We start from the raw sequence: 26,367 nt of genomic DNA, 5'->3' as shown, positions 1-26,367 counted from the left end.
CCGCCCGCGGTGCCCCGGCTCTCGCGAGAGCGGCCGTGAGGGGCCATCGGGCTCCGCCGTGGCGGCGGCGCTGCGTGTGTGTGGCCATTGCCCGGGCCGGGCCCGGGCCGTGCCCGCTTTGGGGCGGAGCGGGGCGGGCGGTGAGGGGTGGAGGGTGGCGGCGTCGCCCTCCTACCTGCGGCGGGAGTGTCTTTCCTCACACACCCCCCCACCCCCCCGCTGCCCCGCTCGGCCCCTCACCTCGCCTCACCTCACGGGGCTATCCCGCCCTTCGCCAGCTGGGGGAGAAGCGGGGGTGGTTGGTGGTGGTGTGTGTGGGGGGAAGGCGGTGACAGGGCCCCCGCCGCCCCGCTGTCACCGCGGCCGCCCCCTGAGGTGAGGGGAAGGCGGGAGGGGGAGCGCGGGCGGGGCGGCGGCGTGAGGGGACGGCGGCGGCGGGGAGGGCGTTGCTGTTGCAAGGCCGCCCCCGCCCGCGGGAGAAGCCAGGCGGGGAGGGGAGAGGAGGAAGGAAGAAGCCGCCGCAGCTGCTGGAGGTGGTGGTGGCGGTGCTGCTGCAGCCGCGGGTAGAGCCTCCCCCTCCCGCCGGGCCGGGCGGGGCGGGCTCCGGAACCGAGATGTCTCAGGAGCGGCCCAAGTTTTACCGGCAGGAGCTGAACAAGACGGTGTGGGAGGTGCCCGAGCGCTACCAGAACCTCTCCCCGGTCGGGTCCGGGGCCTACGGCTCCGTCTGGTGAGTGCTGGGAGGGGACAGGGGGGTGTATGTATGCAGGGGTGGGGGGGGGTCGCGTCAGGTTGCTCGGCCCCGGCCCGGGGCCTGGAAACCTGCCCGGGCTTGCAGGGACCGGCGGCGGGAGGGTGCAGGGGAGTCACCGCGGGGATTGCTCGTCCTCCGGGGGTTCATCTCCCCCCCACCCACCCCGGCTTTTTACCAGCCTCCTGCAAGAAACGCTTCCCCCCCCCCCCCCCCGCGCCGCGTTTCAGAGCGGGAGCGCCGCAGTCTTGTCTTTGGAATGCGTCGGGGATTGCACCACATGGCAGGTGGCACCGAAACATTTTTGCAGGGGAAGATAATCATGTCCCAGCCTTCCCCCCCTTCTCCCCCCCCCCCCCCGAATGATCTCATATAGACATATTTCACCGTGCCGCCTTGCAGTTAGTAGGTGGGGGGGCGAAGAGGGATGGAGGCTGGCGAGTCCCCCATAGCTGGCTTTGCAGAGCTCTTGTCCCAGTTTCTTTCTGGACCTGAAGGATAGGTTGTATTTGCGGCAATTATATTTTTAACTGGAGCCTGTTGATAGGCAGGGAGGGTAGAGGGAAGGCTGTGAGGGCGCTGGTTTTGCATCCCTGACTTCTTGTGGGGTTTACAAGTATCGATATTTTCTTGGCAATAGTAGATGAACACAGGAAAACTTGGTTTATTGCTGCATGACAGAATGACTGCAGTATGCACTGCCTGGGAGAGTAAAGTCCTGGTGTGAGACCTGCAGAAATACGGAGAGCTCGAAGATAAGAGTTTAGGTTTAATGCTTACCTAATAGGAGCAAAACATATGACGGGTTACACGTGCGAAATACAATACTTCCTTAATTTGTAGTTTCTCTGCTGAAGTATGTTGGATGATTAAACATAAATTAACTGGGCTGTATATATTGTTTAATCTTAAATGCAAGGTTGTATTTGAATTGGTTTGACAGGCTTTAGCAGTCATATAGTAGAGCTGTATAAAAGTGTTCACAGATTGCTGTGTGCTTTTATTAAGAAGTATTTTCCACACAAGCATTCTGGTTTTTATTCCCTGATCTTTGGCTCTTGTCAAAGTGTGATCAGAATTTTAAAATACGGGTGCAGAATGATTATAGATCTGCTCTGCTGCTGTATTTGAGGAAGCATGCATATTTTTTCATTAACATAATGTGCATAACATATTATGAATATCACGTATGTTTTATCATGAGGAGGGGTGCATATTGAACTCTACCAGTAAAGGAAAGGACTTGCTTTGCATGTGCTGCAGTTCTAAAGATATAAAGCTCTCAGCTGTCCTTAACCTACTGTTACAGACTTGTTGGTAAGTTCAGCCTGAATAACATGCGTTTCTTAAAACTGCTGTGCTGCAAATCTGCAAAGACTTATATTTCATAAAAGGCTGGTCAAACCTAGTAGCGAGATTGGCTAATGAAGTTGTTGATTTTATTTTTTTTAAATAGAGGGGTTTAGAAAGAAGGGCCTCGCTGCTGTTGCAGATAAATACCCTCAAAGTGCCACAGAGTTACATAACTCCCCAAATGTAATAGGAAATGAATGTACTCAATGCCTTGTCCATGGCATTTTTCAGGTTGACCCAACACCATCTGGCTCGTTCCTCTTCTGTTTCCCTCCTCCCCGCAATTTCCATTGTGCGTGTAACACTTCCAAAGTTTGTCATCGTGAATTTCCTGTTTTGCTGTGTCAAAACTTTCGAAGATTGTGCAACCGTGTTCAGACCAGATGAAACAATTTTGTATTGGAAGCAATTTCAGACATGTGGCACATGAGGCTTTTTGCAGCCCATGTTAATGGTTTTCTGTATGTTCTTCTAAAAATATGTTTCAGAAAAGATACTTTCCATATCACTAATCTTTCTGAAGTGTATGTCCTAATTAAAAGAAAAGAAAAAAAAAAACAACAAACAAAAGATCTTGCACATATATCTGTAATTTGATTAAGTTGCAAATGGTGATGCATAGTATTTAGGATATTCCTGCAATGACTTCTTCCTTTGTCAGTCCTTTTAGAGATTTTTTTTTTTTTTTTTTTTATCCCCAGTAAAAAGTTACCTAGTTTCAACTGAGACTTTGCATTTTATGTACCTCTGTGTTGGTATAGTAAATTTTGGCATTTTAACCACCCTTAAACTGAATGGTTAAATATACTTCTGTGTGTGTTTACTGCATTATTATATTAGAATGTAATAAAATGCTTTGTTGTTTATTTAGATGTCAAGATGAGGTGTTTAAAAATGAGGAATTTCTAGAAAGTGGGGGGGAAATTAATAAAAAAGAAAGAAGCCAGCAGATGAATCATTGAGACTATGGAGCTGTCTGGTGTAGGCTGCTTTATTCGTCTAATGGGAGTATGACTCGGAACACCGTAATAGAAGAACCTGACTTTATTTTGTAGTCAGTGGATGGAGAGAGAGAGGCATTTTCTGCAGGCAGCTTAAGGCACTCCAAGGTATGTGCTTAAACTTAGAGCAAATATTCCAATGTTTTCAGCAGTATTGTGTGCCGTGTTGGAAGAAGGGCATTCAAACAGCCAATTTGGATATTTTTCAGGATCCATTTTTAAAAACTGAAAGTATGTGGAGACGCAAGTAGGGATTCAGTTCCAAAACTTCGAGAAACATCGATACATATCCTCAGATTGTTCGTTACGAAGTCACATAACAATTGCTGTGACATCTGTTGTGTGAAATGCTGTTTCGATTATTCTTGCAACAGTTTTGTATATTCATACAACATAGTCTTTTGCATGAAAAGGATTTTGTAACAAGGTCTGCACGAAAACATGTGGGTTCCTGAAGTCTTTTAATAGTTCATGTAAGCAGAGGGGTCTGGATAATGCAGCATATTGCAGTGGGGAGTTTCTGAAGGGAGGTGGGATCGATCGGTGACTCACAGTTCAGATGGAGCATCGCTTTGGTTCTCCTGTGCCTGGAGGGAAGTCTCAGCAAACAGCACAAGTTCAGCCAGCTCTACACTAAGCAAAGAGGTGTTTTGGTGATCTTTGCCATCACTTTCTAAAATGCTATGAAATCAGACTCTCTACACTCTTAGGAGTTTACTTCATTGTTGTATTTTTTTTGCAGCAGTTCTTTGTGTGTTGTGTTGATACCTTTGTAAAAGAAGGGGTTTGGTTTAATCGCTTTGCAGGCTATCTCTCTTGCCTTCTTTTATTTGGAAAGGAATTGAAGAGCCAAGACTTATTCTTCCTCAGAATCTTGCATAAGATTTTTTTGGCTTTTTTTGTTTGTGGACTGTTGGATTATATAGCCCTTCCAAAACCTGTGATTTCTTCCCATTTCGACCCACAGTTGTACCAACACTGACTCTGAATTTCCTGGGTGTTATGAAGATACTGAGATAACTCCCCTCTTTTTAAACTAACAGAGAGATACTAGGGATTTAAGAAATTTTAAAATATTAGGCTCCAGAGGAAATGAACCCTAAATATCACCTTTGTAGTAACAGTTCCTCTGTGGCACTTTTTTTCCCCAGTGTGGGTCTTTAGGCTTACTAATCCCTTATCAAAGTGTGCAAGTGCTTCCAAAGTATGTGTGCCCTTGGAGGGACAGGTGCCTGCTTCTCCAGTAAGGTGTGGTAGATATGTGAGGAATGATATGAAAAGAACTATAAACCGAGTGGGATGAAGCGGCCATACAGGTAGGATTAGCAGAACACATGTGAGGAAGGGGGATGGAGCAGGAGATGGGCAGGCACAGAAAAGCCGTGAGCTCTGAAAGTGAAGGTGAGTAGTTTGAACTTCATGAGTACTTCGTATATTAAGAAATTAAGTCAGTGTGAGCACATCTGTCCTATAGGGAGATTTTTAACTGCAGCTTTCTTGGAAGCAGAAGCCAACATAGCAGAGGAGAATAAGATTTACAGGTTCTTGTAGAGTGTTGGGAGGGTAAGTGATGGAAATGCATGTACAGACTGAACTCAGAAGTGACTGGTGTTAATGATAAACCGTCAGGTGCTAAGAACTGTCTTTCTTCTGCCTATAACTAGGGATGCATAAACTAACTCCTAAGGTACCACTGAAGAGATTCAGTTAGCTTGGGTATTTGCATAGGCACTAGTGATGAGCAGCATACTATTTAGCAAATAGTCTTTGGGCAAAAATTAACGTGCTGATTATCTAATGTTTAAATAAATTGCACTCTTAAGTAATTCTGCGTGTAGTTCAGTTCCCCAGACTACTTCACGTGTTACTTCTGAGAAGTTATAAGTTGAATCGGTGGGTATGTTCTCTAAAATAATTGTTTTATTCTAGCTCTTGTGTTCTGGATTCACTTCAGGTTAGCTCAGAATTGTAGTTACAGCTCACTTAGAGTGAGATGGATTTGGTTTGTGTGCTGTAGAGCAATAATAAGTAAGAGGTTAAAAAAACGTGGAAGCTGTGATAAATTCTGAATTTGTGCTGATCTTGTTTTAAAGGGGATTTAAAACTGTGGATCGTGCAATTTGTTCCCAATTGGGCTTTTTTAGCTGAAATATGATCAGTGTAATGCAGCTGTTTTAAGTCTGTGATGAAAGCCAGTTTAGTGTTCTTTAAAATGTTCTGCAACATGACAGCTGTTCTGTAGCTCTGCGTTCCGTACTCCTGAAAACCATTAGGCAGTTATCTGTAGTGGGAGAAAATTAGTCAGCGTGCCTTTATCTGTAGGGAAATAATCTTTAGGCCTCAAATGTGACTGAACTTAGAATTCTTGTGACTTCAAGAGCAACTCTAGATTGGGAATGCGCAGTAACACAGAACTTTCTTCCCTGGGCTTGCGCACAATGTCATCGTTCTGGTTAAACAGTTTCTCAGTTCTACTGATTGCAATTCTCCTTGGAGGTTGTACCTCTGCTATAGTGGAACAATGACTTGATATGACCCCAAAAATGTCATTAGAAAGGTGAAATTCAGTTTACTTTGGCCTCTGAAATAGCTTGTGATATGGCTGATGACTCTGAAAATCTTCTCTAAAGAGAATCTGGTGGAAACCAAGGGAGAAATCTGACTCTGTAGCTGTGAAGGTGGTTAATATGCAGGGGATCCCCTTCTTTTCAGGATGAAAGAGATACTGGTTATTGCTGCCTTTTGTACCCAAAGTGTTTGAAAGCTGGTAAAGATTCATGACTAATTCACAACAGCATGTGTTGATTTATGATGACTAATCTTATTTTTGCTCTAAGTCCTAGAAAACACCTTGAGTATCATTAAAATATTGTCATATAATTACAGCCTGAATTAAATATGTTTGTATATTGCAAAATGGTGTACGTGAAGCTTAAAAAAAAAAAATTGAATTCTATGTTTCCTGAAGTGTTGCAGCTTAAATATCAATATTCTAGTGGTGTGTGAAGATTAAAAAATGGATGCTTAATGGCTTCTTTCATCTGCCTGGGCTGAGTGAGGTGTAAATGATAACTTTGAGATAAGGAGTCTTTTTGCAAGTTAATTCCAGTTAGTTGCTTTAAAAATAAATGATAACTACATTTATTTCAGATAGCTTCTTTGGCGGGGGTGGGGGGTGAGGGTTGTATGTGCAGTTGTGGTTTTGTTCTAGGACTGCTTTTGTGATTTGGCTTTGAACTTTCTGTTAATTAAGCTGCCTCACACTTTACATTTATAAATGTGTAGCTTGCTTTTTCACTTGATGTTTCCAAGAGCTAGTGCGTACTCACTTTTAAATGGAAGCAGTTCACCCTGACTCAAAATGCAGCAGGAAAATAAACAAATATTGTCCTTCTCTGACTTTCTCCATTCCATACTTTCCCCTTGTTTGTTATCTTGAATCAAGTGTAACCTTGATTTCACATCCTCTCTTTCTCCTCCTCCTTCCTTTTTGACAAACCAGAGCTCTTTTAGATAACAACATCAAAAAAGAGAAGATCAAGAGGTGTAACTTACAGCTAAATACGTACATTTATTTAGTTCCTCTTAAGTCCTAAGCTCTGGAAGATTATATGTGGTATATCAGAAATTTAACACAGTTCTTAATGTGTTAAATTTTTGATTGTTTCACGAGCTTTTGCTTCTTAATATTACAAATAAATAGGTTGTAATAGGACTTACTTCAAAAGATTATTTGACAGTACAAAATATCAAATATATATATATATTTGAAGTTATCATATCTATATATGAAGTTACCAAATAGGATGGAGTTGGTCTTCATGGGTTCTAAAAAGCAACATTATTTATATGTACAGGTTTTATGTATAAGTTCCTGCTAAAGGGACAAGTTTTAGTGATCTACAACTAAACATCACTTATTCACATGTATTTCTGTATAACGGGAGTTTAGGATTAGGTGTGATTTACCAAAGCGGTTTGATTTCAGCTTCAATTGTGATTAACAACCATCACAGTTGATTTTATTGTGTATAGACCTTGGATTTTTGTATGGACTTAAACCATAAAGATAGGATCATAAGCATAGCGTTTTGTGGTGAAGTCTGGTGTATGAAAATATGTTTAGGAATACAGGAAGTATTTACAAGTACTCTTTCTGTCTCCAGACTCTTATTGCCCTATTTACGTTTAAGAACACAATTGGTTTTCGGCAGAAAAATCATAAACGTTTGGTTTTTTCTACAAAATTTTCCTTTACTGTCTGAACAAGACTCACCTGGTAAACGTTTTCTGTAGAAACTAACAGTTGTGTAAATATGTGGGGATTTGGGGTGAAGGGTGCATTGGACAAATGGGGTTGACTGTGACTCAGTGTTGAGATAGCTGCTGTGTGGATTTGAAGGTGCTTATAAATAATTCATTTTGATAATTTGATTACTCTTTATTGTAGTTCTGCCTTTGACACAAAAACTGGGTTGCGCGTGGCTGTAAAGAAGCTGTCCCGACCATTTCAGTCTATCATCCATGCCAAAAGGACCTACCGAGAGCTACGGCTACTTAAGCACATGAAACATGAAAATGTAAGTGGAAGGAGATGGTATGAAAAGTTGGTCTGAAGTTGGACTGTCCACTGGGGATCCAGCAAGATTGCGCTTAAGGATCTTGTTACGTATTTTTTTCTAATACAAATGCAAAGCTTACAGTAGTCCAGGGGATTATGGTTGTAGAAAAGCATGCAGGTTAAAAACAAAAACCAAACCCCCCATATAAACAATTTTCTATTGAGAAGTCTTAATATTTCCTAGAATAACCCGGAAGTTACTGCTTAGCAGGTTCATGCTGTTTTAAGGATTCAGAACACAGGTGATGTCACATTCATCTGCTTGCTTTCTGTAGTAAGCGGTAGTTTATGTTAAGCATTTATTTTAAAAAAGAAAGTCTCAAGGTTTGTTTTTAGTGTGTTCTGGAGGGTTTTTTGTATTTATTTGTTTTGGCTTGCCTGTGTCACTAGATTGTTCACTGGATTGTTCGCTACATTACTGTAGGTAACATATGGAGGAAAAAGGGGGGTGGCGAGGGGGTGGAAATCAGATGGCTTTTCATACGAACCATCCACTTAAAACATCAACAGGGAAACAAAATAGGATGTGACCAATGTTACGTTGAACTGTTTTTTTGATATAACCTCCCATTTGGTATAGAAAACAGTAGGTTAACTAGTTCTGTGTGTTTGTGGCATTAACATACCAGTGTATTTATATTGCAAGCTGTTTGGAGCAAGTATTACATGCAATGGAGCAAAAAGTCATAACCTGTCCTCTGTAGACCTGGCAGAATGTTAAGAGGAAAGAAAACCTCTTGATTTCTTTGGTCCGAGCGAACTCCAACTTAGCAGAAGGGAAATACTGTTTCGGAAGTGAGCTGAGCAAACCTAGGACCTTTATCTAGCACAAAAAGCCAAACAAGCCTAATTGCATTGGAAGGTTGTCCTTGGAAGGTCTGTTCAGGACATCTTCTGTTGTGGCAGTGGTGGTTGTGTGTTGTGGCTTCTAACCCCTGCAGTCAGCAGCTGCTATCCCTTAAATCTTCTTGGTGTTTTTAGTGTGGCTAATGTAATTGGAACTTCTGATGCGTATGTATGCTATTGTCAACAACGCTTCCTCCGTGCCTCTGTACGATACCATTGCCTCAACAGTAGAGGCAGCATTTGGTCCTTCTTAATATCCAACCCCTAGAGTTTTATCTGGACCTTTTCTTGTACCTACTGTGTTCTCCAACCAGGAGATTAAATGTGTTACCCCAAAAAACATATCAGTCCATTTTTTCTAGGCTAATAAGGTTAAGCAATGAAAACTAGATTGTGACCGGTGCTGCAACAGTTCTTTGTCTGGCATTCATTAACATTTTTGGTTAAGTATTACAAAAAGCCTATGTAGCTTTGAGATAAAAGGAAGTTAAGTTGTTTATATATAGAAATACTTCTTATCGGTTCATCGTACCATCATCTATCTGTGGGAAGTTTATCTAGGTTGTGGTTTAAAAGTCCTGCAGATGCAGAGATGTTCAGAGCCAGTTCAGGCAGGCTTATTAGTGCTGGTGTCTTGACTGTTCAGATCTCAGTTCACAAGTCAAGCACTTGGTTTTACGTGGCACAGAACGTAGCAGTGAATCTGGAAGGTGTGGTGGATTTAGGGGCTTGAGTATAGGATGGTTTTCTAAATTCTGTAGTTAGTCGGGTTCGTGATGGTCTTGAGCAAATAAATGGACCTGCAGAGCACTCGAGCGTGTCTGCATTATACTTTCAAGTTCCAGGAGGACTTGTTAGCTTGCGTAAAGCACAGCACCGAGCAGATGGGAGAGCAAATGGGTTTGTTGTCGCACGAAGAAATTAATAAGCTCTGTGACATCCTAAAATGCTGGAAGGGGAAAGCAAAAGGTTAGAAGTTGGGTTCTGAATTTGCTGGTGTTCACACTTCCTTAGAAGCGAGACGGTGATATGCTGCAGAATAACTATATTTAAATGTTTGTGAAACTTGATGAAAGATACAGATAGTTTGATACTGTGCTTTGCAGTGTAGTGAGATAAAAACGATAAATGAAAAGACCTGAAGCCTAGATAGTAAAGTCAGTTTTTGTCTTTCCATGCTAAACTGCGTGGATAATACTGTGGGGTTTTTTCCTGTAAAAAGTGGTATGAAATAATCCACCAGAGAAAGAAACTGGAAGCATAAGAATTATTATACAGGATGGATGTGAATGCTAGAGTTTGAAGACGTCTGTCTAGAAATGGAGTTGCTGCAGTGTATATCGGGAGAGACAGGAAAGTGTTTTCTCTCTCCAGTTTCCTCAGTAAAACGCAATCTATAATGTATAATATAGATTAGACAGATGCTTCTGTTTCCTACCTGCTTGTTCTCTTTTCCAAAGACGTAGTCTAGGTTCCTCAAAGATTTTGTCTTTAATTCCCTGCTGAGAGATAACTCAATTGAGCCTGATATTCTTGACAAGTGTAAACAATGGGATGAAAAGGATGGTGCCAAGGGGAACAGGGGGAATCCAACTCAGTTTCACGTGCACGCTGGAACCATTACTGAAGCTGCTGAAACGTGCTTGTGTGTCCGAGACAAGGGAGATGCTAACTTAAAAACAGAAGAGGAATTTTATGGAGGTGGATGAAGACAACCTGTCCCTTTATCTCGTATATCCATAAAATATTATTTGCTATTAAGAGAAGGAAAAAAAGGTTTAAAAGCACATTCCAGAAAAAATTAGAACAATCTTTATCGACCAGATGGATTTATTTTCTGCTCTTTGGTCAGAAAATAAAAATGACAGTATGAAGCTGTTTGTGCATATTGGGTCCTCAGTGCATTGCACTGTTTTCCTGATTTATTTTCTGTTTAGTCATTATTATTCATCGCTTGCATTACAGATCCTTGATTTTTTCCTAGCCATTACTCAGTACAAATTAAACAAATACAGTCTCCCAATTCTGATTTTAGTATGTAGGCAACAGTGTAACCAAGAATTGAGCAGGAAGCAAACAGTTTTGTCTGGTGGTTGGTTTTGCGTTTTTCTCATTAATTTATTTCCTGAAGAAACTTCAGTTGGTTTTTGAAATAAGGTGTTCTAAACCCGTGTTTACACCTGCCTTTGGTATGGCTCCTGTTCGATGCTTTAAGTGGATGGCTGGTGTGAAAAGACAGCTGTATATTTTTAACCTTAATTTTTTACACGAGAACTGAATGTTTGTTTCTGACCTTGTATGAATACTAATTTGTCTACATTTGAATGATTCATGTAGTTGGAAGTGAAACATCTACTGGAATGAGCAGTTTCTATTCCACAAAGGATCTTAGTATCTGTATAGTATTATACTGTGATTATATTTCACAGCTTTATCACCTTACTATTTTCTTTCTAGGTGATTGGTTTGTTGGATGTGTTCACCCCTGCCAAGTCACTAGAAGAATTCAATGATGTGTAGGTAACTTCTATGAAGACTGCAACAAAACATCTTTTGTATCTTCCTCACGTCTCCCAGATTATTATAGAAATATTTGACAGTTTGTCTGCCGTCGTTCTCAAACAAATCTGAATTCCAACACAAAAGATGCTAGGACATCCTAAACTATTGGTCACTTCAAACTTGTTCACTTGTGTTTTATCGACCAGTGCTGTAGGAATTGGCATACCAATCTGCTGTGTTATTTAAAATGTTTAAAATTTCATTCAGCAACGTGCTTTGGGACAGTCAGCCCTGCTATCGGTGCTTCATAGGGAATTTTTATCCTAATCCTGCTGAAGGGATTGCTCCATAGCCTGTGTTTCCCTTTGTTCATAGGTACTTGGTGACACACCTTATGGGAGCAGATCTGAACAACATTGTGAAATGCCAGAAACTCACCGATGACCATGTGCAGTTCCTCATATACCAGATTCTTCGGGGACTGAAGGTACTTCCACCTGCCCTCCCTGAATGTTGATAGCGCATCAACCCGAGGTGGAAGTTCTTGATGAATGTCATATCCTCAGAAATTCATATGAGTACATAGTGGGGCTTCTGTGACTTTCCTAACATATCGTAGGATAACGTATTATTATTGTTCCTTCCTTTTATACCTGTTTGTAGCTCTGTATCAGTAAAGCTATGTATCATTTAAGGAGATATTTCTATATGTTGCTAAGTCTGGAAAATTATGAAGTTTGCTGCCCTCTAATCTGATATGAATCTTCCATTTCTTTAATTTTGTTTACTTGTGTTGTCCCACTTGGGCTGGTAGTGCTCTGGGGTGTTCCTAAGGAGAGACAAAGTGAAACACCTACCTACTTGAAACCCAGAGACACACACTCAGTTCCTTCTGTAGCATTTGAATTGTGTGGGATGGGGTCAGGCAGTGTTGTCTAGTGACGAAATAAGAAGGGAGCCTACTTGGACTGTTAAATAAAATTTGTCATCTTGCCTTACAGTACATCCATTCAGCTGACATCATACACAGGGTGAGTATTTATCCTAAAATTGCTTTCTGTGCTGAGACAATGTCTTTAAAAAACGTAGCACAGAATCTTAGCACCTATAGAGAAGACATTTTCCGAGAATTATTTCAGTTAAACAGTCAAAAGGTTAAACATGGGAAGTGGTTGTTAAGATCCATAGTTTCTGTTCCTGCCTGTGTTTGACTTGTATCTTTGTGAAACAGATTCTCTATTTGTTAAATATACATTTACAGCACTGGTGTTGCAATAAGCCTTTATGCATTTTTGTTTATATGTGGCACCTCTGAGGACCACAGAAGAGAAAGCTGACTCTGGGACAAAATAATTTTTCTGGGCATAGAGGGTTGGTATTTACAGACAGTTAGAATCTATTTTCTATCTGCATTTACATTTTTTATCTACTTTAGACATGTGAAACAACGTATATATCACTGTTAATGCTGATGTTGTTTAATTTTTTTAGGATTTAAAGCCTAGTAACCTAGCTGTAAATGAAGACTGTGAGCTAAAGGTAATGTCATCACAAGGTCTGATTGGTTTGACCGCGATTTGAGTGAATGCCTTGTTGGGTGTCCCTTGAAATTAAAGGGACAAAATAATTCCTTATGGAAATACTTTGTGTTCCAAAGTAATAGTGTCCTTCCCGGCTGTAAAAGGCTGCAAGAATGATTTTTCTGTATCTGCTCATGTGTTTTTAATGAATCATCTTGTAAGTGAAGAATTAACGGCTTTAGTTTGGGTTTAGTTGTTTTGGAGGAAGATATCCAGACGTAATTCTGATTGTTGAGTCCTATGCTGTTCTAGGCTAGTGTCTTTTAACAGGTTGTGAAATTTAGTTTCATAATCTGCTTTTGCGGTTGCACCACCTCTCCTCCACCCAATCCGAGAACTGCCTAGTTATTTGCTTTAACTCGTTTGCTTTGTTCCGCTGCAGTAGTTGGTGGATGTCTTGTCTGTTCTGTAGATCCTGGATTTTGGCCTGGCCCGACACACAGACGATGAGATGACCGGGTACGTGGCTACCCGGTGGTACAGGGCTCCTGAGATCATGCTGAACTGGATGCATTACAACCAGACAGGTAGTGTATTTATCCAACACCAGGCTTTTCACTCCCTGAATTGTGGACAAAAGAGGTTGTCCTTTGTACGTGCTCCTTTCCATTTGATCACATAAGTTAGTAGTCGTGGTAATTAGACTTCAGTAAGGGTGATTAAAAGAAGGAAAGCATAGATTATTATTTGAACCAGGTGTAAATTAAGAATCATTGTGATAGCAATCACAAGACTTCTTTAAACCTGAACATTTGAAATTGGAATTGGCAAAATATTGTCAGCACTTACCCCTTATTTTTCGTAGCGCAGTGGTTTTTAAAGTAAGTGAATGGAATGTGTCTGGATGAGGAGAAGGTGTGTTTCTAGGAAGTTACTGGGAATATGCTGAAGAATGTCAAGTTATGGTGTGAAGAAATGCTAAAAAGTGTATATCCTTTCCTTTCTTCTTAGCCACTTCTTCACAGTTAAATCTTCCTCACAGTTTCCAGTATCTTCTCAGCAGCACACTGTGCTTCCCTACAATACTTCCAGATGAGGCACAGAGAAGAAAAGCAAATTCTGAGAATAGTTCTTGTACGGGAGAGCATGTGGATCAAAGAAAATAATGTGCTACTCTGATTTCGTACCTCACTACTGTTTCTTCTTTCTCTTTTCCTCTTGCATGTATATGGACTTGTCTTCTCTCTGTAGTGGAATAGTTGGTGGTTGTTTGGGTAGAATTTATGTAAGGCCATGTGCAAATTCATTCCTCAGAGCTGTCTTGAACAGGTTTCTTCCTCTCTGATAGTGTAGGTTCCTCCCCAGCTCTTTGCTGTTCAATGCACATTATGCTCTGGAAGGAAAATTTGCCTGATCTAGTGTTCTGTTATTTGGACAAGTCTTAGATGATGTAGTTACTGAAGAGTACCAGTTAGCTCGCAGCACGCCTCAGATTCTTTCAATGCCATAGGACTGCTTAAGGATAAAGTTGTTTGTACTCGTTGGATAGAGTGATTACATTGAGACCTTATTTTTCTGCATTACGCTGTTTTGTTTTTTTATTTTATTTTGTTCAGTTGATATTTGGTCAGTGGGATGCATTATGGCTGAACTGTTGACTGGAAGAACGTTGTTCCCTGGTACAGACCGTATCCTTTAAAAGTAATATCATTTTTTTTTCTGAAATGGAAGTTAGAGATCTTCACAAGAAAAGAAGTTCTGGGTTTGTTTGGTTGTGGGGTTTTTTTGTTTGTTTGTTTTTAAATTAATGGCTTCTTTTACTCACAGTATGATGAGGTGAGTTCTTGATTTTGCTGCACATGAAACAATCACAATGTGCAAGAAGGCAAATCTATTCCTTTTTATTGTCTATTAGCATCACTGGAATTACTCTGATGTTGTCTGTTTCTGGGAGTTACTTTCCTTTAAGTTTATCAAAATCCATTGCTCTTTGTAGAAAATAACTGCATGGAGTAGGCTGTCTGCTACAACTTCTCTTGCGCTTCAGGTTTCTAGCGAATGCGAAGCATCCCTTCTGGCCTCTCTTCTGCATCCGGTGGTACGCTGGCAAAGCAGGGGGTTTGCAGAGTCGTTAGTGCTGAGGATCTCATTCCAAATTGCTCTGAAGTGTTTAGGTTCCGTTTCCACGCTTGAACGTAAACAGATTGTGAGCCTTCTTTTACTGTAAGCTTGTATTGATGTGAAAAATCAAGCTTGAATAACACCTTTTCAAAATTAGCTTTTTGCTGCACCGAAGTAGCCTGGATAGGACACTTGGGCAAATTTATGAGAGTGCTTTGTGAGAGTTGGTCATGGTTTTCCCCAGGAAATTAGAACTGAGACTTTGTTCAGCCACACAACATACAGGGGTAACCTACTACTGGCAAGATTTTTCATTGCCTGGAAACTGGACTTTATTTGCCAGAGAAAATTACATTGCCCCCCTCTTACCAAAGTTTATTCTTTCAACCACAGTTTGTTTATGTTTAGTATACTAGTATTTATATCTGTTAATTCAAATATGTTAGCATTTGATTAAGAGAAAACTAGTGTTGGAAGTGCTGGCCTTCTGTGTACTACATTATTCTGGGAAGCGTCAAGATTCTAAAACTCGTTGGCGGGGGCAAGGCTTTGATTCCAGTTTTGACACTGTTTCATCTCCCATTTCAACATGCTTTAACTTTACCTTTTTTTCCTCTTTTTCTGCCTGTTTCCATCTCATAATCTCTCTCCGAATTTGTTGAACTTGCTATACTTTACTGTTTAGTCATCTCTGCTGTATTTTTCTGTGGTAAGGGCCAGAAGCAGAACTAACATGGAGGTGACTTAGAAGCTAGAAGAAAAGTTAACATATTTCTGTTGTCTGATTTAGCACCTATAATTTGGCTTGGGTAGATTTTGTTTGTTTCCATGAAAAAAAAAAAAAGGGAAACCAAAAATTATTGATTCAAACAAAGCAAAAGTCTTCAAGCTGTTGCCACTGTTTAACCCTAATAACACTTAAGATTTTAAAAATCTTGATTCTTGCACCTAAAATATTTGCTAATAGGATTTGCAATATGTAAGAAATGCTTCACAATGTGTTCTTCAAGAACTGAAGTTATCTTCCAAACCTGTGAACTTTTTTCTCCAACTGCATTCTTACCTGTCAATCACAGCCAATAATATCTGCAATGCAAAATAATGTTTACTTTTAGGATCTAAATTGTTTGCTTTGTCCTATTAAGATACTTTACTAATTTATATCTCCTAACATGTAGGATTTTTTACCTTAAATGCTCATTTTCTTTTGCAAATGGTAGTAACGCTTTTGAATTAAATGCTTTTTCTGTTCTGAATTGGTTAGGTGTTAAGAAAAATAAGGCCCAATCCTTTTCTGTTGTAGGTAAAACTTTGTAGTACTATAGTTACAGTTTGTGTGTGTGGTTCCCCACTTTGAATACCGTGCATGCTGTTTGATCCTGAGGTTAGAACTCTAAGGGGAGCAGGGTTTGTGGTTATGAATCTTGTTTGTGCGTGTCACGCTTAGATCTAGAAAGGCACCAAGCTGTCAGCTTTCCCCCAGGTTTGCTGACACCTAAAGGCAGCAAGCAGAAGGTAACAATGGGTTCTAGCTTCTTCCTCTCTTGGAATGCCCTTTGAAATCTCTATTTATGCATGATTTTTGGGAGAAAGTTTTAGGAATTTGCCAGGTGTAGATCCCATTGGGTACTTCTGGGCTCTTGATTTCTTTGTACCCACAGATTTGCTGAGGCCTGTGTTCCTCCTGCAGTGTCGCTACGCAATTGCTGACTTACTGACTTTGCAATTAGTATTACCATGCTTAATTCAAGGTGTATTTACCACGCTTCTAGTAGCCAAGGATAGAGTGTTATCCAAATCCATTGCAGTTCTAGGGAATTCACTTTACAACTGGAGGCAATGTGACTATGTATTCTGTGTGTTCGGGAAGCTGGAAACTGCTTCCATTTGTCGACTGAAAATGTGACATTCTCGCTTTTTGGTCTGAAGACGTTAATTTTCTCAACTATACGGCTTCGCATTTCCGGTTTCACTTTTCCAGAATGAGATAAATAGATAGTGACAGAATAGGTAATGCCTTCTCAGGATCATCCTCCTCCTTCTCGAGTTCAAAATATTGGTCCCTTTCACCACGGCTTTAGCAGAAATGGTGTGATGTTATTTACTGCCCATCAGAGATTTCTTTATCCAGCCTGGAGACGCGTATGTTACTTGTAAGGGGCTTCAGTATAGGCAAACCGTACAGTTAATTTAATCTGGTAAGTAATAAAGTTGTGTTCTGAGACGATGATCTTCAATGCTATCTAATTATGTCACTGATAAACTAATGATGAATTTAGTTTTAAGTTCTGAAGGGCCTAATCTGCGGAGATTCTGAAGATGGCTGTCATTGGCTTAAAAAATATGATTAATACGGGCTTAGCTCTGCAGGATTGTTGCAATATTCCTAACTTAAAACTGAATATAAGCAAATTGAATTGTTCCTATTGTAATAGCTGAAGCTCTGAGCAACCTGCTCTAGTTGAAGATGTCCCTGCCCATGGCAGGGGTTGGACTAGGTTGGCCTTTAAAGGTCGCTTCCAACCCAAACCGTTCTGTGATTCTCTGATCTATGGGTACAAATATTTGGGTGAAAGATGGGTTTCTAATATTGGCAAAACCTCTGCCAGGAGGTGGAGAAGGGGAGGAAGATTGTGGGAAAGACTAGTCGGAGACAAAAACAATTGAGGTAATGAAAATCAGAGTCCTTTGGGCTTCTAATGTGAGGCACAGCTAGAGGCGTTCTTTTTGTTATTGTCATATCTGTCTTATGCCAAGATCAGTTTCTGTTAAACATGTGTATTCATAATTTTTTTTATAGCTCTTGTAATGTGAACGATTCATACAAATAAGTAGAAAAGTTGATTTTAGTTTGCCAATTTGACTTGTATAAAATGATATAAAGTACAAATGAGAATATCTTTAATGTTTTGTACTAGTTTAGCCAATTTTCTTTTTCTGTATGTTTTAAGTTGACTGTATTACCTTTAAACTCTGAAGAGTATTTTTATTATTATTTTTATTCAGTGGTGTGAGACTTCCATGATAACTAACCAGTCTGAAATTGCATATTCTTCTGATAGATCTTACTCTTGCTTGTGGTGGCAGCTAAAACAACTTCAGAACTTTGCTTTGCCTGGATGAGCTCTTGCAATCTTGCGATGCCTGTTGCTGCTGGCGGTGGTGGCAGGTTGTTTTATGAATTTTAGGGTCCCTGAGACACATTGGGGGTACCTTGGTGCTGGCCCTTGGGCTTTGCATGCTGCGCTTCCCTTTTCCATCCACATGTGGTTTTATTTTTCTTTTTGCTTCGTATTTACTAAGTGTTTTTCCTGTCTTTAATTGCTTATGGCTGATTTCTCTGGGACGTGGTAGGCCCCGTAGTTAAACGAATGCTGCAGTTCAGCAAGTTAGAGATGGCAGCGTAAAGCCAGAAGCAGGGGCTGGGTGTTGGCGTGCCCGTGGCAGTGGGAGCTACGCAGTCTGCGTTTGCTCTTGTTTATTTGAGAAGTCGCTGAAGTGTATTACACCAGTGACTTCCAACAGCAAATTTTCCCTGGGAAAAGAACTGACGGCAAACTGGGCAGCAATATTGTTGGTGCACCTGGTGCACGTGATTTTAAATGCCTCTAAAATAATTTAAATATTAAAACTGAGGTGTGGCACGTGACTTCTGAGGCACGTGGGGAGTCCGAAATTTGCACAACTGTTTCTTGCACAAGAATGAATGAAAGGTGTAAGGGCTGTTTTAAATGGCACTGAAGAAAAGCCAATTGAAACAAGCTAATTGTGGTTAGAATAGCAGCCTCTGCTAATTCCCTTACACCAGGAGATACACTGATTTCATTTCAGGCATTGACAATTAAGAGTTGGCAATTCAGCAGCTAAATCCAACTAGGTACATTGGATTTGCTGTTTGGTTTCCAGTGTTTAAGTAGGTGGGATTTGGCCAAGCGCCTTGAGAAGTGAGAAATTAGTTCAGCTGTTCTGACAAAGCACTATTTCCAGCGCTTGTAATTCATTTCATATGTAAAGCTTTAGGCCAAAGTTTACATCAAAAGATAAAGGTTTTAGCAAAGTATTAGTGATTTCCTTCATATATGGTTTGCCAGTATTACAGGAACTCTGAGGCTTTTTTTTTTTTCTTAAAAAAAAGAGACAACATTTGAAGTGCTTATAGTATTTGAATTACAAAATGTTCTAACAAGGAATTGTAACTGGATCTTAAAACATGAGGAAGGCATAGATCCTAGAAAAAGCATTGTCTAGTAAGGAGACTGCTCTTACTGAAAGGAAAATGTGTAAGTAGTTTGATATAATTTTAAGGGCAAATAGAAACATTACAGAGACATTCTGAAATCGCCAGTAGGTTTGAAGGGCAGCATGGAGGATATCTCAGAGAAGAAGGGAGATTAGTCTTTAAATGGTTTTAAAACAGTACTTTATGTCTCCTTACTATCTTGAGTTTTAGACATAAAACTGTGCCTTTAGTGGATTTTTTTTTCCCTCAATTTGTATGTTTTGTCACTTACACCAAATATTAAATTTTTCTGCCCTGTTAAAGGGGAGAGCTCAGATTAGAAGGTGGCCTGGTGGGGGAGCTCTGTTCTGGCTAAACCACTCTTTCCATCTACCAACGTTATGTCCCGAGAGTTTTCTACGTAGAGTTTTCAAATCTGAGCCCGTGGTCTGTTTTCTCTGCCGCTGGGCAGGGGGGAGCTGAGGCGCTCGTGCCGCCCGCCCGGCTGGTCCAGGGAGCTGGGGGGGGGGACGAGCACCCTGAGCACCCCCTGCTCTGGGCCTGGGAAAGGTGACCCCCGCCTCCAGGTGGAGGGACGCTGCAGGTCACGAGCAGGGTCCACTCATTTCCTGACTTCCTAAGTATTTCTAAGTGGCTGAAATACCTTGGAAGGTGTTCACAAAAGGCCTTGACTTTTATAAATATTAGCGCCTGCACTTTTCAGCCTTCTGCTTTGCTTCATCTGTCACTAACCTGATCCTGCTAATTGCATCGACTGCGGTGTGGGGCCGGAAAGGGTGAAGGGAGCACGTGAACTGACCCTTTGCCAGGGGGGCGAAAGCTTTGACTTCTGCTCCTCGATGATTAAGGATGCAGCGACCGATTCAATGCATGGGGTGTGCTGTGGACAAGTTCTCCAATCTGATACAGACCTGTGTTATGTTCCATTGTAAACGAGAGGAATGAATACGGTTTGCTTAAAATAGCTTTTCAGTCAAGGCCTTGGCAGGTGTTAACTTTCAACATTAACAGGCTGATATGTTGCGCTTTTCATTTTGATTTGTCCCAGCATTTTCCTTTATGGTCCATCATTAGATATTGATCAGTTGAAGCTCATTTTGAGACTCGTTGGAACCCCAGGGCCTGAGCTTTTGAAGAAAATCTCCTCAGAGTCTGTGAGTTTACACTTTGATTGTAATATCTGCCCTTTCGGAAGTCCCGAGTTTGTGTATTGCCCTCCTGTAGTCTATCTGTAGTATGTCTTGGGATTTATTTTCTATTATTTTTCTTCCTTTGTCATTCTTCGCTCTTGGATGGCTTTGTGTTCTTACGCTGTGTGTATCTGATCTTTATTCCTCTTACCTCTGCCTGTGGTATGATTTCCTCCTGCCATATTCGCATTTTACTGCTTCGTGACTTTTCTTTCAGTTTGTGGGTTTATACTTCGTGATGTATTGTATGATCAGATGCTGCTGGGGAAGTATTTTTCACAGCTGAGAGCTTGAGGCTCATCTCAATTATTATTTCTCCAGATTGCCTAGCCAGGGATCTTTCTTAGCAGGAGCAAGTGTGTTATCCTCTAAACACACTCAGTCCCTTCTGTAGCAGGATTAATTTCTGAAACCTACTGCCACCATCTTTGGTTTTGTAGCATCAAATCCAAAATGCCTTTTAGGTGCTTTTATGTGGCAGCTGTTTCCAGGGCACACAGTATATAGTCTGCTGAGAATACAATTAATTGTGCTGTGTATTTAACGGGTATTGCTGTATGGGGCCCTTTTATCAAAGTAACAGCAGAAAGCTTTCTGCAGCCTCCTTTTTAAAGGGTGGCCTCTGTTTTCAGCCATACGGCTGTTTCTATATTGCTCTAATCTTGAATTGTGAACTTCTGCAAAGACAACATTAAGTGGCATTTAATTTTACCTGTTTTGGAAGGTGAAGTGCCTAAAAGGTAGAGCAAGAGATGCTGTAACGGTGTGGATTAGCAAGTTGATGCAAAGTGAGCAATGAACTGCACAGAGGTGACTTGGCACACTCGAGCAAGTCCCTCTGCTGTTCCTGAGGTGTGGTAGAGGATCAGCGCGGTGGAGAGCGATAAGATTATTTTGTACTGCAGCTTATGTTCTATTTCTCGTAACAGTGACGGTAAACATGAAAAGTGAGCTTAGCCTTGAATTACATTTGACGAAGGTAGACATAGGGTGCAACTGTAATCAGTTGGGCACCTTGCTGAATGTCACACCGATTTTAAAAAGCCCTGGGATGTTCTACCCTTGGGACGTTAGAACTGAATAATGCAGGTTGCTTTGGGGGCCCTGTGAACTGCCCTTAAAGGGTAGTCTGGTATTTGAAGCACAGGGGATTAGCGCGAGAGAGAAGCTTAGAGGTTGTCTAGGTTAAGTGAAAGATTAGTTTGCATACGTAAGATTGAAGTGGGTCTCTTTTTTTTTTTTTAACACTGCACAATAACAAGAATAATTGCTCTTTGCCAGGTGCAAATCAAGAGTCTGTTTAAAAAAAAAAAATGCATTAAAGTACTGCTTCTACTAATTTTTTCTGTTGTATGGAGATAGCAAAGCTATTCAGTGTTTGAGGGCCTTTAGTGTGTCACTGTAATGAATTCTGGGTTTCTGCTGCATTATTTTACTTGCTCTTACTTTCTCTCTGTTCGCTGACATGAGCTAACTCTCTTATGCAATGCTAATGTTTTGCTAATTTTGCATTTATTGCCTTCTGTCACCTCGCCCACATATGCAAGTGCATTCAAAGCTGTTTGGAAGGAGGTGTCAGTTGTGAGCCGATTTCACTTTGCACCACAAGGAACTCAAGTACTTTCTATGCAGCAAGAAAAAAGGCTGGTAACCAGTGCAGAGGATACAATTTTTGTTTTCTGTTTTAATTTTTGTTCGTTTTCCTGAGGCTGTATGTAGGAAAATTTTTGAGGAGTAGCTTCAGCCAAAGGAACCATCTACTCTGGTGGCATAAAACTGTTGGGAAATGGTGGATGCAGCCGTGTTTTAGTGTAACGCTACTTACGGAGGACAGAAATACTTTCTGTGCTGACCCTGTGACCCACTGATCAGTAATTCCCCATTGGTTTAAGTGTTCACTAGTGCAGTTGCTAAACTTTGCACAAATATTTGAAAAAAATAGTGGACCCTGCCTGTATGGCTTTTGCCTTGTGGTTTGCAGAAGAGATGCTTTGTATGCAGCTGTTTTCTGTTTAAAATGGTTTTTGCACTGTTTTTAACAAAGCCCTTGACTAGGCACTTAAGATATTAACCAGCTTCAGCAGATCATGCGTCTGACGGGAACACCCCCTGCATATCTCATTAACAGGATGCCCAGCCACGAGGTGAGACCTGAGCACATGAGGGGGGTTTCCAGGGCAGGTCTTCACTTGCCGTGTTGGCTGCTTCTATAAACGATACGCTCGCATGTGGCATGGGGTGGGCAATTAACGACCTGCTCTTCAGCAAGATTTTTTTTTTATTATTTTTTTTTTTTTTTGGTACTAAATGAAGACTTGAGATTTGGAGACTTCTGAGACTCCAGGAGAGCCTGGCTGTGAGTCGGTTTTGCATCGTGCACCCCGGTGTGCGGCTGACCGACAGCCACCACACTGCACGCAGCCTTCCCGGCACTCCAGGGCCGTCAGCTCTTGCAGCACCTCTCTGCTTTTCAGTCTTGCATGAACCCCAAGGAACGTCAGCTCTTCCTCTGCTGTCTTGAGTGGCCTTTAGTTGGGAAGGGATAATGCTGATGGGCTTAGGAAGTATCAAAATAAGTAAAGAGAAAGCAAAGCGAGGAGACAGACCGTAATAACCGGTGCTTCAGGACGATTAAAATGTACTCTGTCTTGGTGGCTGGATTGTGTTGTATTTCAACAGAGCATTTATTTCCACAGGCAAGAAACTACATTCAGTCTTTGTCTTACATGCCGAAAATGAACTTTGAAAATGTGTTTATTGGTGCCAATCCACTAGGTAAGGCTTGCTTCTGAAGTCTTGTGCTCTTCCTGAAGCTGAAGGTCGCATGCCCGGGGGCACCGAGACTCTCCCAAAGTTCTGTTTTGACTGCAGAAGTAGTTCAGGACAGAGCTAGTACCGCTTTCAAAGTTCACGAACTATGTGTGGGCTGAGGGTGTAAGAGGAAGAAATTATGGATGGTGGGGTGGGTCTTGAGAAGCTACGGGTTCCTCATATACGTTGGGCTTTTACAAGCTTACATTTCAGAGTACGATTTCACGCAGATCGCTGTGTAAAATCCTTTATTTTCTGTTCTGGTGCTTTTGCAGCTGTGGACTTGCTAGAGAAGATGTTGGTACTGGATACAGACAAGAGAATTACTGCAGCAGAAGCCTTGGCTCATGCCTACTTTGCTCAGTACCACGACCCAGACGATGAACCAGTGGCAGACCCCTATGACCAGTCTTTTGAAAGCAGAGAACTTGAGATTGAAGAATGGAAGAGTGAGTTTGGGGGGACAGGAGGGGGGGTGCCAACCTGCTTCCCCTGTGGTCCATTCCGTAAGCTGCGGTTCAATACGCTGCGGTAGTTAGAGCCACAAAAGAAACTGTTAAAAATGTGGGCATCCTGTTCGTTCTGAGGTCCTTATACTGAGTGAATCTATCGCATGCTGTGCACGTAATTAGCATAATTCCTGGTAACTAATTATTCCTATGAGCATACAAACATGTAGGCGACATAGTTGCTCATGTCTTCTATGTTTTCAAACTTACTCATATCGCCTCAACGCTCTGGAAGTGTCTTTCATTGTGTATGTTAGTCTCTAAGAATGATATAACCATTCTTTTCTTCTTAATTAAACCACGCTTTTCATTTAAAATAGTGTTAGAAACTTTTAATATTGTTTTTAATATTGTTTTCTTGCGTGGGGGATGTCTCTAGTTCTGCCTATTAAGTTTCTGTCCTGCTTTTCCCCCCAGGCCTGACTTACGACGAAGTGATCAGCTTTGTGCCGCCACCGCTCGACCAAGAGGAGATGGAGTCCTGAGCAACGGCTCTCTTCTGTTTGTCCCACGTCACTGTGAGGGGAAGGCCTTTTCCTAGGGACTCTCCGATTATCGTCTAAGTGCCTCGTCACAACAATATTCTCCTTGGTGGAGGGGTTTTGTGTGTGTTAAAGTGGGGAGGGTGGGGGGGAGGGAAGGAAGCTGAGTCTATGTAAACATGCTGCATGCTCTCTTGTATTCTGTGTACGGCCTGGGGAAGCCTCTGAAGACACGCTCTGGTTGCTCTTCGGTCCTTCCAGAGGAACAGTGCTCAACCGGTTCGCGCTGCTGGGGCAAGGTGGGGAAGTTGGCATTTTTAAAGTTTGGTTACAATCGTTGCCATTTATCAATTCTTCTGCAATTAAGTAACCTCAAAATAAGGGAAGTTGGTTTACAGGCCTCTGTTTTGCTTCAGGACTGAAGGTGGGGTTGGGGGATGTCCTTGCTCGATGCCAGATGGCTGATTTACGTCCAGATCTTCCTGGTACAGCAGAAAGTGCAGGCCTTCTAATGTCTGATTCTTGGAACACGAAAAGGTTTTGTTTGAAACTGTAAATATGTTTGTGCCTTAAATTGAATGGGGAGAGAGGGGAAAGGAAGTCTGGAGTGGAAATCTCTGACCCCGCTGTTTTTCAGGGTGAAGGCTCCCAGATAGCCAGGCATGAACTCCATGTAATCAGGAAATAACTTTCCGAGGCAGCAGCCTCTGCCCCTGGATTTGGGTATTCCTCTGGTTTTCCCTCTTCCCCTCCTCTCGTTCTGAGGCTTCCCGCGAGCTCCCAGGAGACAGAGGCTGGAGAAGATTCTTGCTAGCCACACGTTTGTGTATTTTGTTCCTTAAAAAGGTGGGGTGTTCTTGCATGTCGTAGCTGTCTGTGCATGTAGAGCTGCTTGAGGTTTTTTTTTTTTGTTGTTGTTGTTACTTGTTTGGGGACGGCACTGGGGCAGTTAAATCATCGGTGAACTCTTTTACTGAGTTACCTCAGCCAGCGCCCTGAAATCACAGCGTCCTTTCTCTCGTGCTGCAGCTCATTGTGAAATACCTGCCGTCCTGGAGGCTTCGGCGAGGAAAAGATAAAATATACGGCATAGAAACATGCACCTTTTTCTTTGTGTTCTACCCTTCTGGTTTCAGAGAAGGAGAGCTTGGGACGGAGGGTTTCTTGTGAGATCAAATGTTTAAAAAAAAAAAAAAAAAAAAAAAAAGTTCTTCAAAGAAAAAAACTATGGCGTCTTGTGCCAGAACTTAAGTTATTTCCTGAAAAGAATTTTTTTTAGAAGTATTGGAATCCAAAGCAAAGAAATAAGCATGCATAAAACCACAATCTCCCTTTCACTGTCTATATCTATAAATATAAATATTTATATATATAAAACTAACATTTACTAGAGGTTTGGTTTTGGTTTTTTTTTTTTTTTTTACCTTCTCAGATAAGAGCTTCTTGGCTGTTTTTTAGCAGGTTGGCCTCTGCCTGAGGAAACGTGCAGAGGGAGTTTGTTTGAACACAAACGTGGTTTTAAGTATTTTGTGTTTTACGGGGCTCCGCGTGAGTGAGATGCCCAGAGGCAGCGACTGGCAGGAGGGAGGTTTCTTGGCGCGTTCTGTGTCTGGGGCGCTCGGGGGCCCTGTTTTAGGACTTGGGTAGGAGGCGTTTTTAGATACCGATTTGTTGCAGGCATCCTGCGCGGACAACACACGCGTGTACGTGAGGAGAAAGGCTTCCGCAGTATTTTGTATTCTTACCGATGGGACGGAGAGGAACCGTTTGTAGTTGGTTTTACCCCACGTTTGAAGAGGCAGCACAAAGGGCTGGGACGCAGATGACAAAGCCATTGATTCTTCCCAGGCTACTTCCCAGTGATCTCTTCAGGTCAAACACTTAATAAAGGTCTGGGGTGAGATGCTTGGAGCAGCTACTCCATGCTCTGCGATAAAACCTCTCCTCAGACCAACAAAATCAAGACAGAAAACCTCCCTTTTCTGCTGGACCAGCAGTCCAGGTATTCAAATGAAAATGTAGATATACTATGTAAACCTACAGCGAGATTATTTTTATCAGCCATTTTATGTGTAGATGCTACGGTGTGATTTCATGCGGAAATATTGCTAAAGATTTTTAAAAATATAGACGTCGTGTGTGTACGCGTGCGCGTGTGTGTGTGTGTGTCTGTGCGTGTGTGTGAGTGGGGACGTTTAATCCGGAGCCCGGACTCCGCCAGGCGCCGCGTGGCACCCGCTCCCTCCCCTCGGTGCCACGCTGCTCAGCCGCCCGCAGCCTCCACAGGAGGACGCGTTTAAAGAAGAAATCTGCTATTTTGTTTCTACCCATGAATTTTTGCTGTAATTGGTTATGCCAGATAAGATGTCACGATACCACTGGTTTAAAAAAAAAAAAAAAATAAAACTTATTTTTCAGAT

The 26,367-nt window shown here is 41.7% G+C and overlaps 1 protein-coding gene across 2 annotated transcripts; it reads left to right on the top strand.

Moving 5' to 3' along the window:
- Positions 1 to 20: 20 nt before the first annotated feature.
- On the top strand, positions 21 to 26,366 carry MAPK14 (mitogen-activated protein kinase 14). Of its 2 annotated transcripts, none has more exons than XM_063356804.1 (12): positions 21 to 730; positions 7,556 to 7,685; positions 11,030 to 11,088; positions 11,450 to 11,561; positions 12,076 to 12,105; positions 12,566 to 12,613; positions 13,067 to 13,181; positions 14,211 to 14,282; positions 22,210 to 22,289; positions 22,842 to 22,920; positions 23,232 to 23,405; positions 23,883 to 26,366. In XM_063356804.1, exons 1-12 carry the CDS (start codon positions 615 to 617, stop codon positions 23,948 to 23,950), a joined length of 1,083 nt encoding a protein of 360 aa, XP_063212874.1. In that variant the 5' UTR covers positions 21 to 614; the 3' UTR covers positions 23,951 to 26,366. The 2 variants fall into 2 exon arrangements, with proteins under 2 accessions (XP_063212874.1, XP_063212873.1); XM_063356803.1 differs by lacking the exon at positions 22,210 to 22,289 and adding an exon at positions 20,030 to 20,109 and having other exon boundaries at positions 22 to 730.
- The last annotated feature ends 1 nt before the right edge of the window (position 26,367 follows it).

This window comes from Chroicocephalus ridibundus, chromosome 20, assembly GCF_963924245.1.
Source record: "Chroicocephalus ridibundus chromosome 20, bChrRid1.1, whole genome shotgun sequence".
NCBI lineage: Eukaryota > Metazoa > Chordata > Aves > Charadriiformes > Laridae > Chroicocephalus > Chroicocephalus ridibundus.
This window is presented reverse-complemented; position numbering and strand designations above follow the sequence as displayed.

What these genes read in the sequence shown, in the direction of transcription:
- MAPK14 (XM_063356804.1), top strand. Translation starts at nt 615, where the DNA reads ATGTCTCAGGAGCGGCCCAAGTTTTACCGGCAGGAGCTGAACAAGACG. An exon ending in CAGCTGACATCATACACAGG is followed by an intron (nt 12,106 to 12,565) that starts GTGAGTATTTAT and finishes TAATTTTTTTAG; the next exon opens with GATTTAAAGCCTAGTAACCT. An exon ending in GATGCATTACAACCAGACAG is followed by an intron (nt 13,182 to 14,210) that starts GTAGTGTATTTA and finishes TATTTTGTTCAG; the next exon opens with TTGATATTTGGTCAGTGGGA.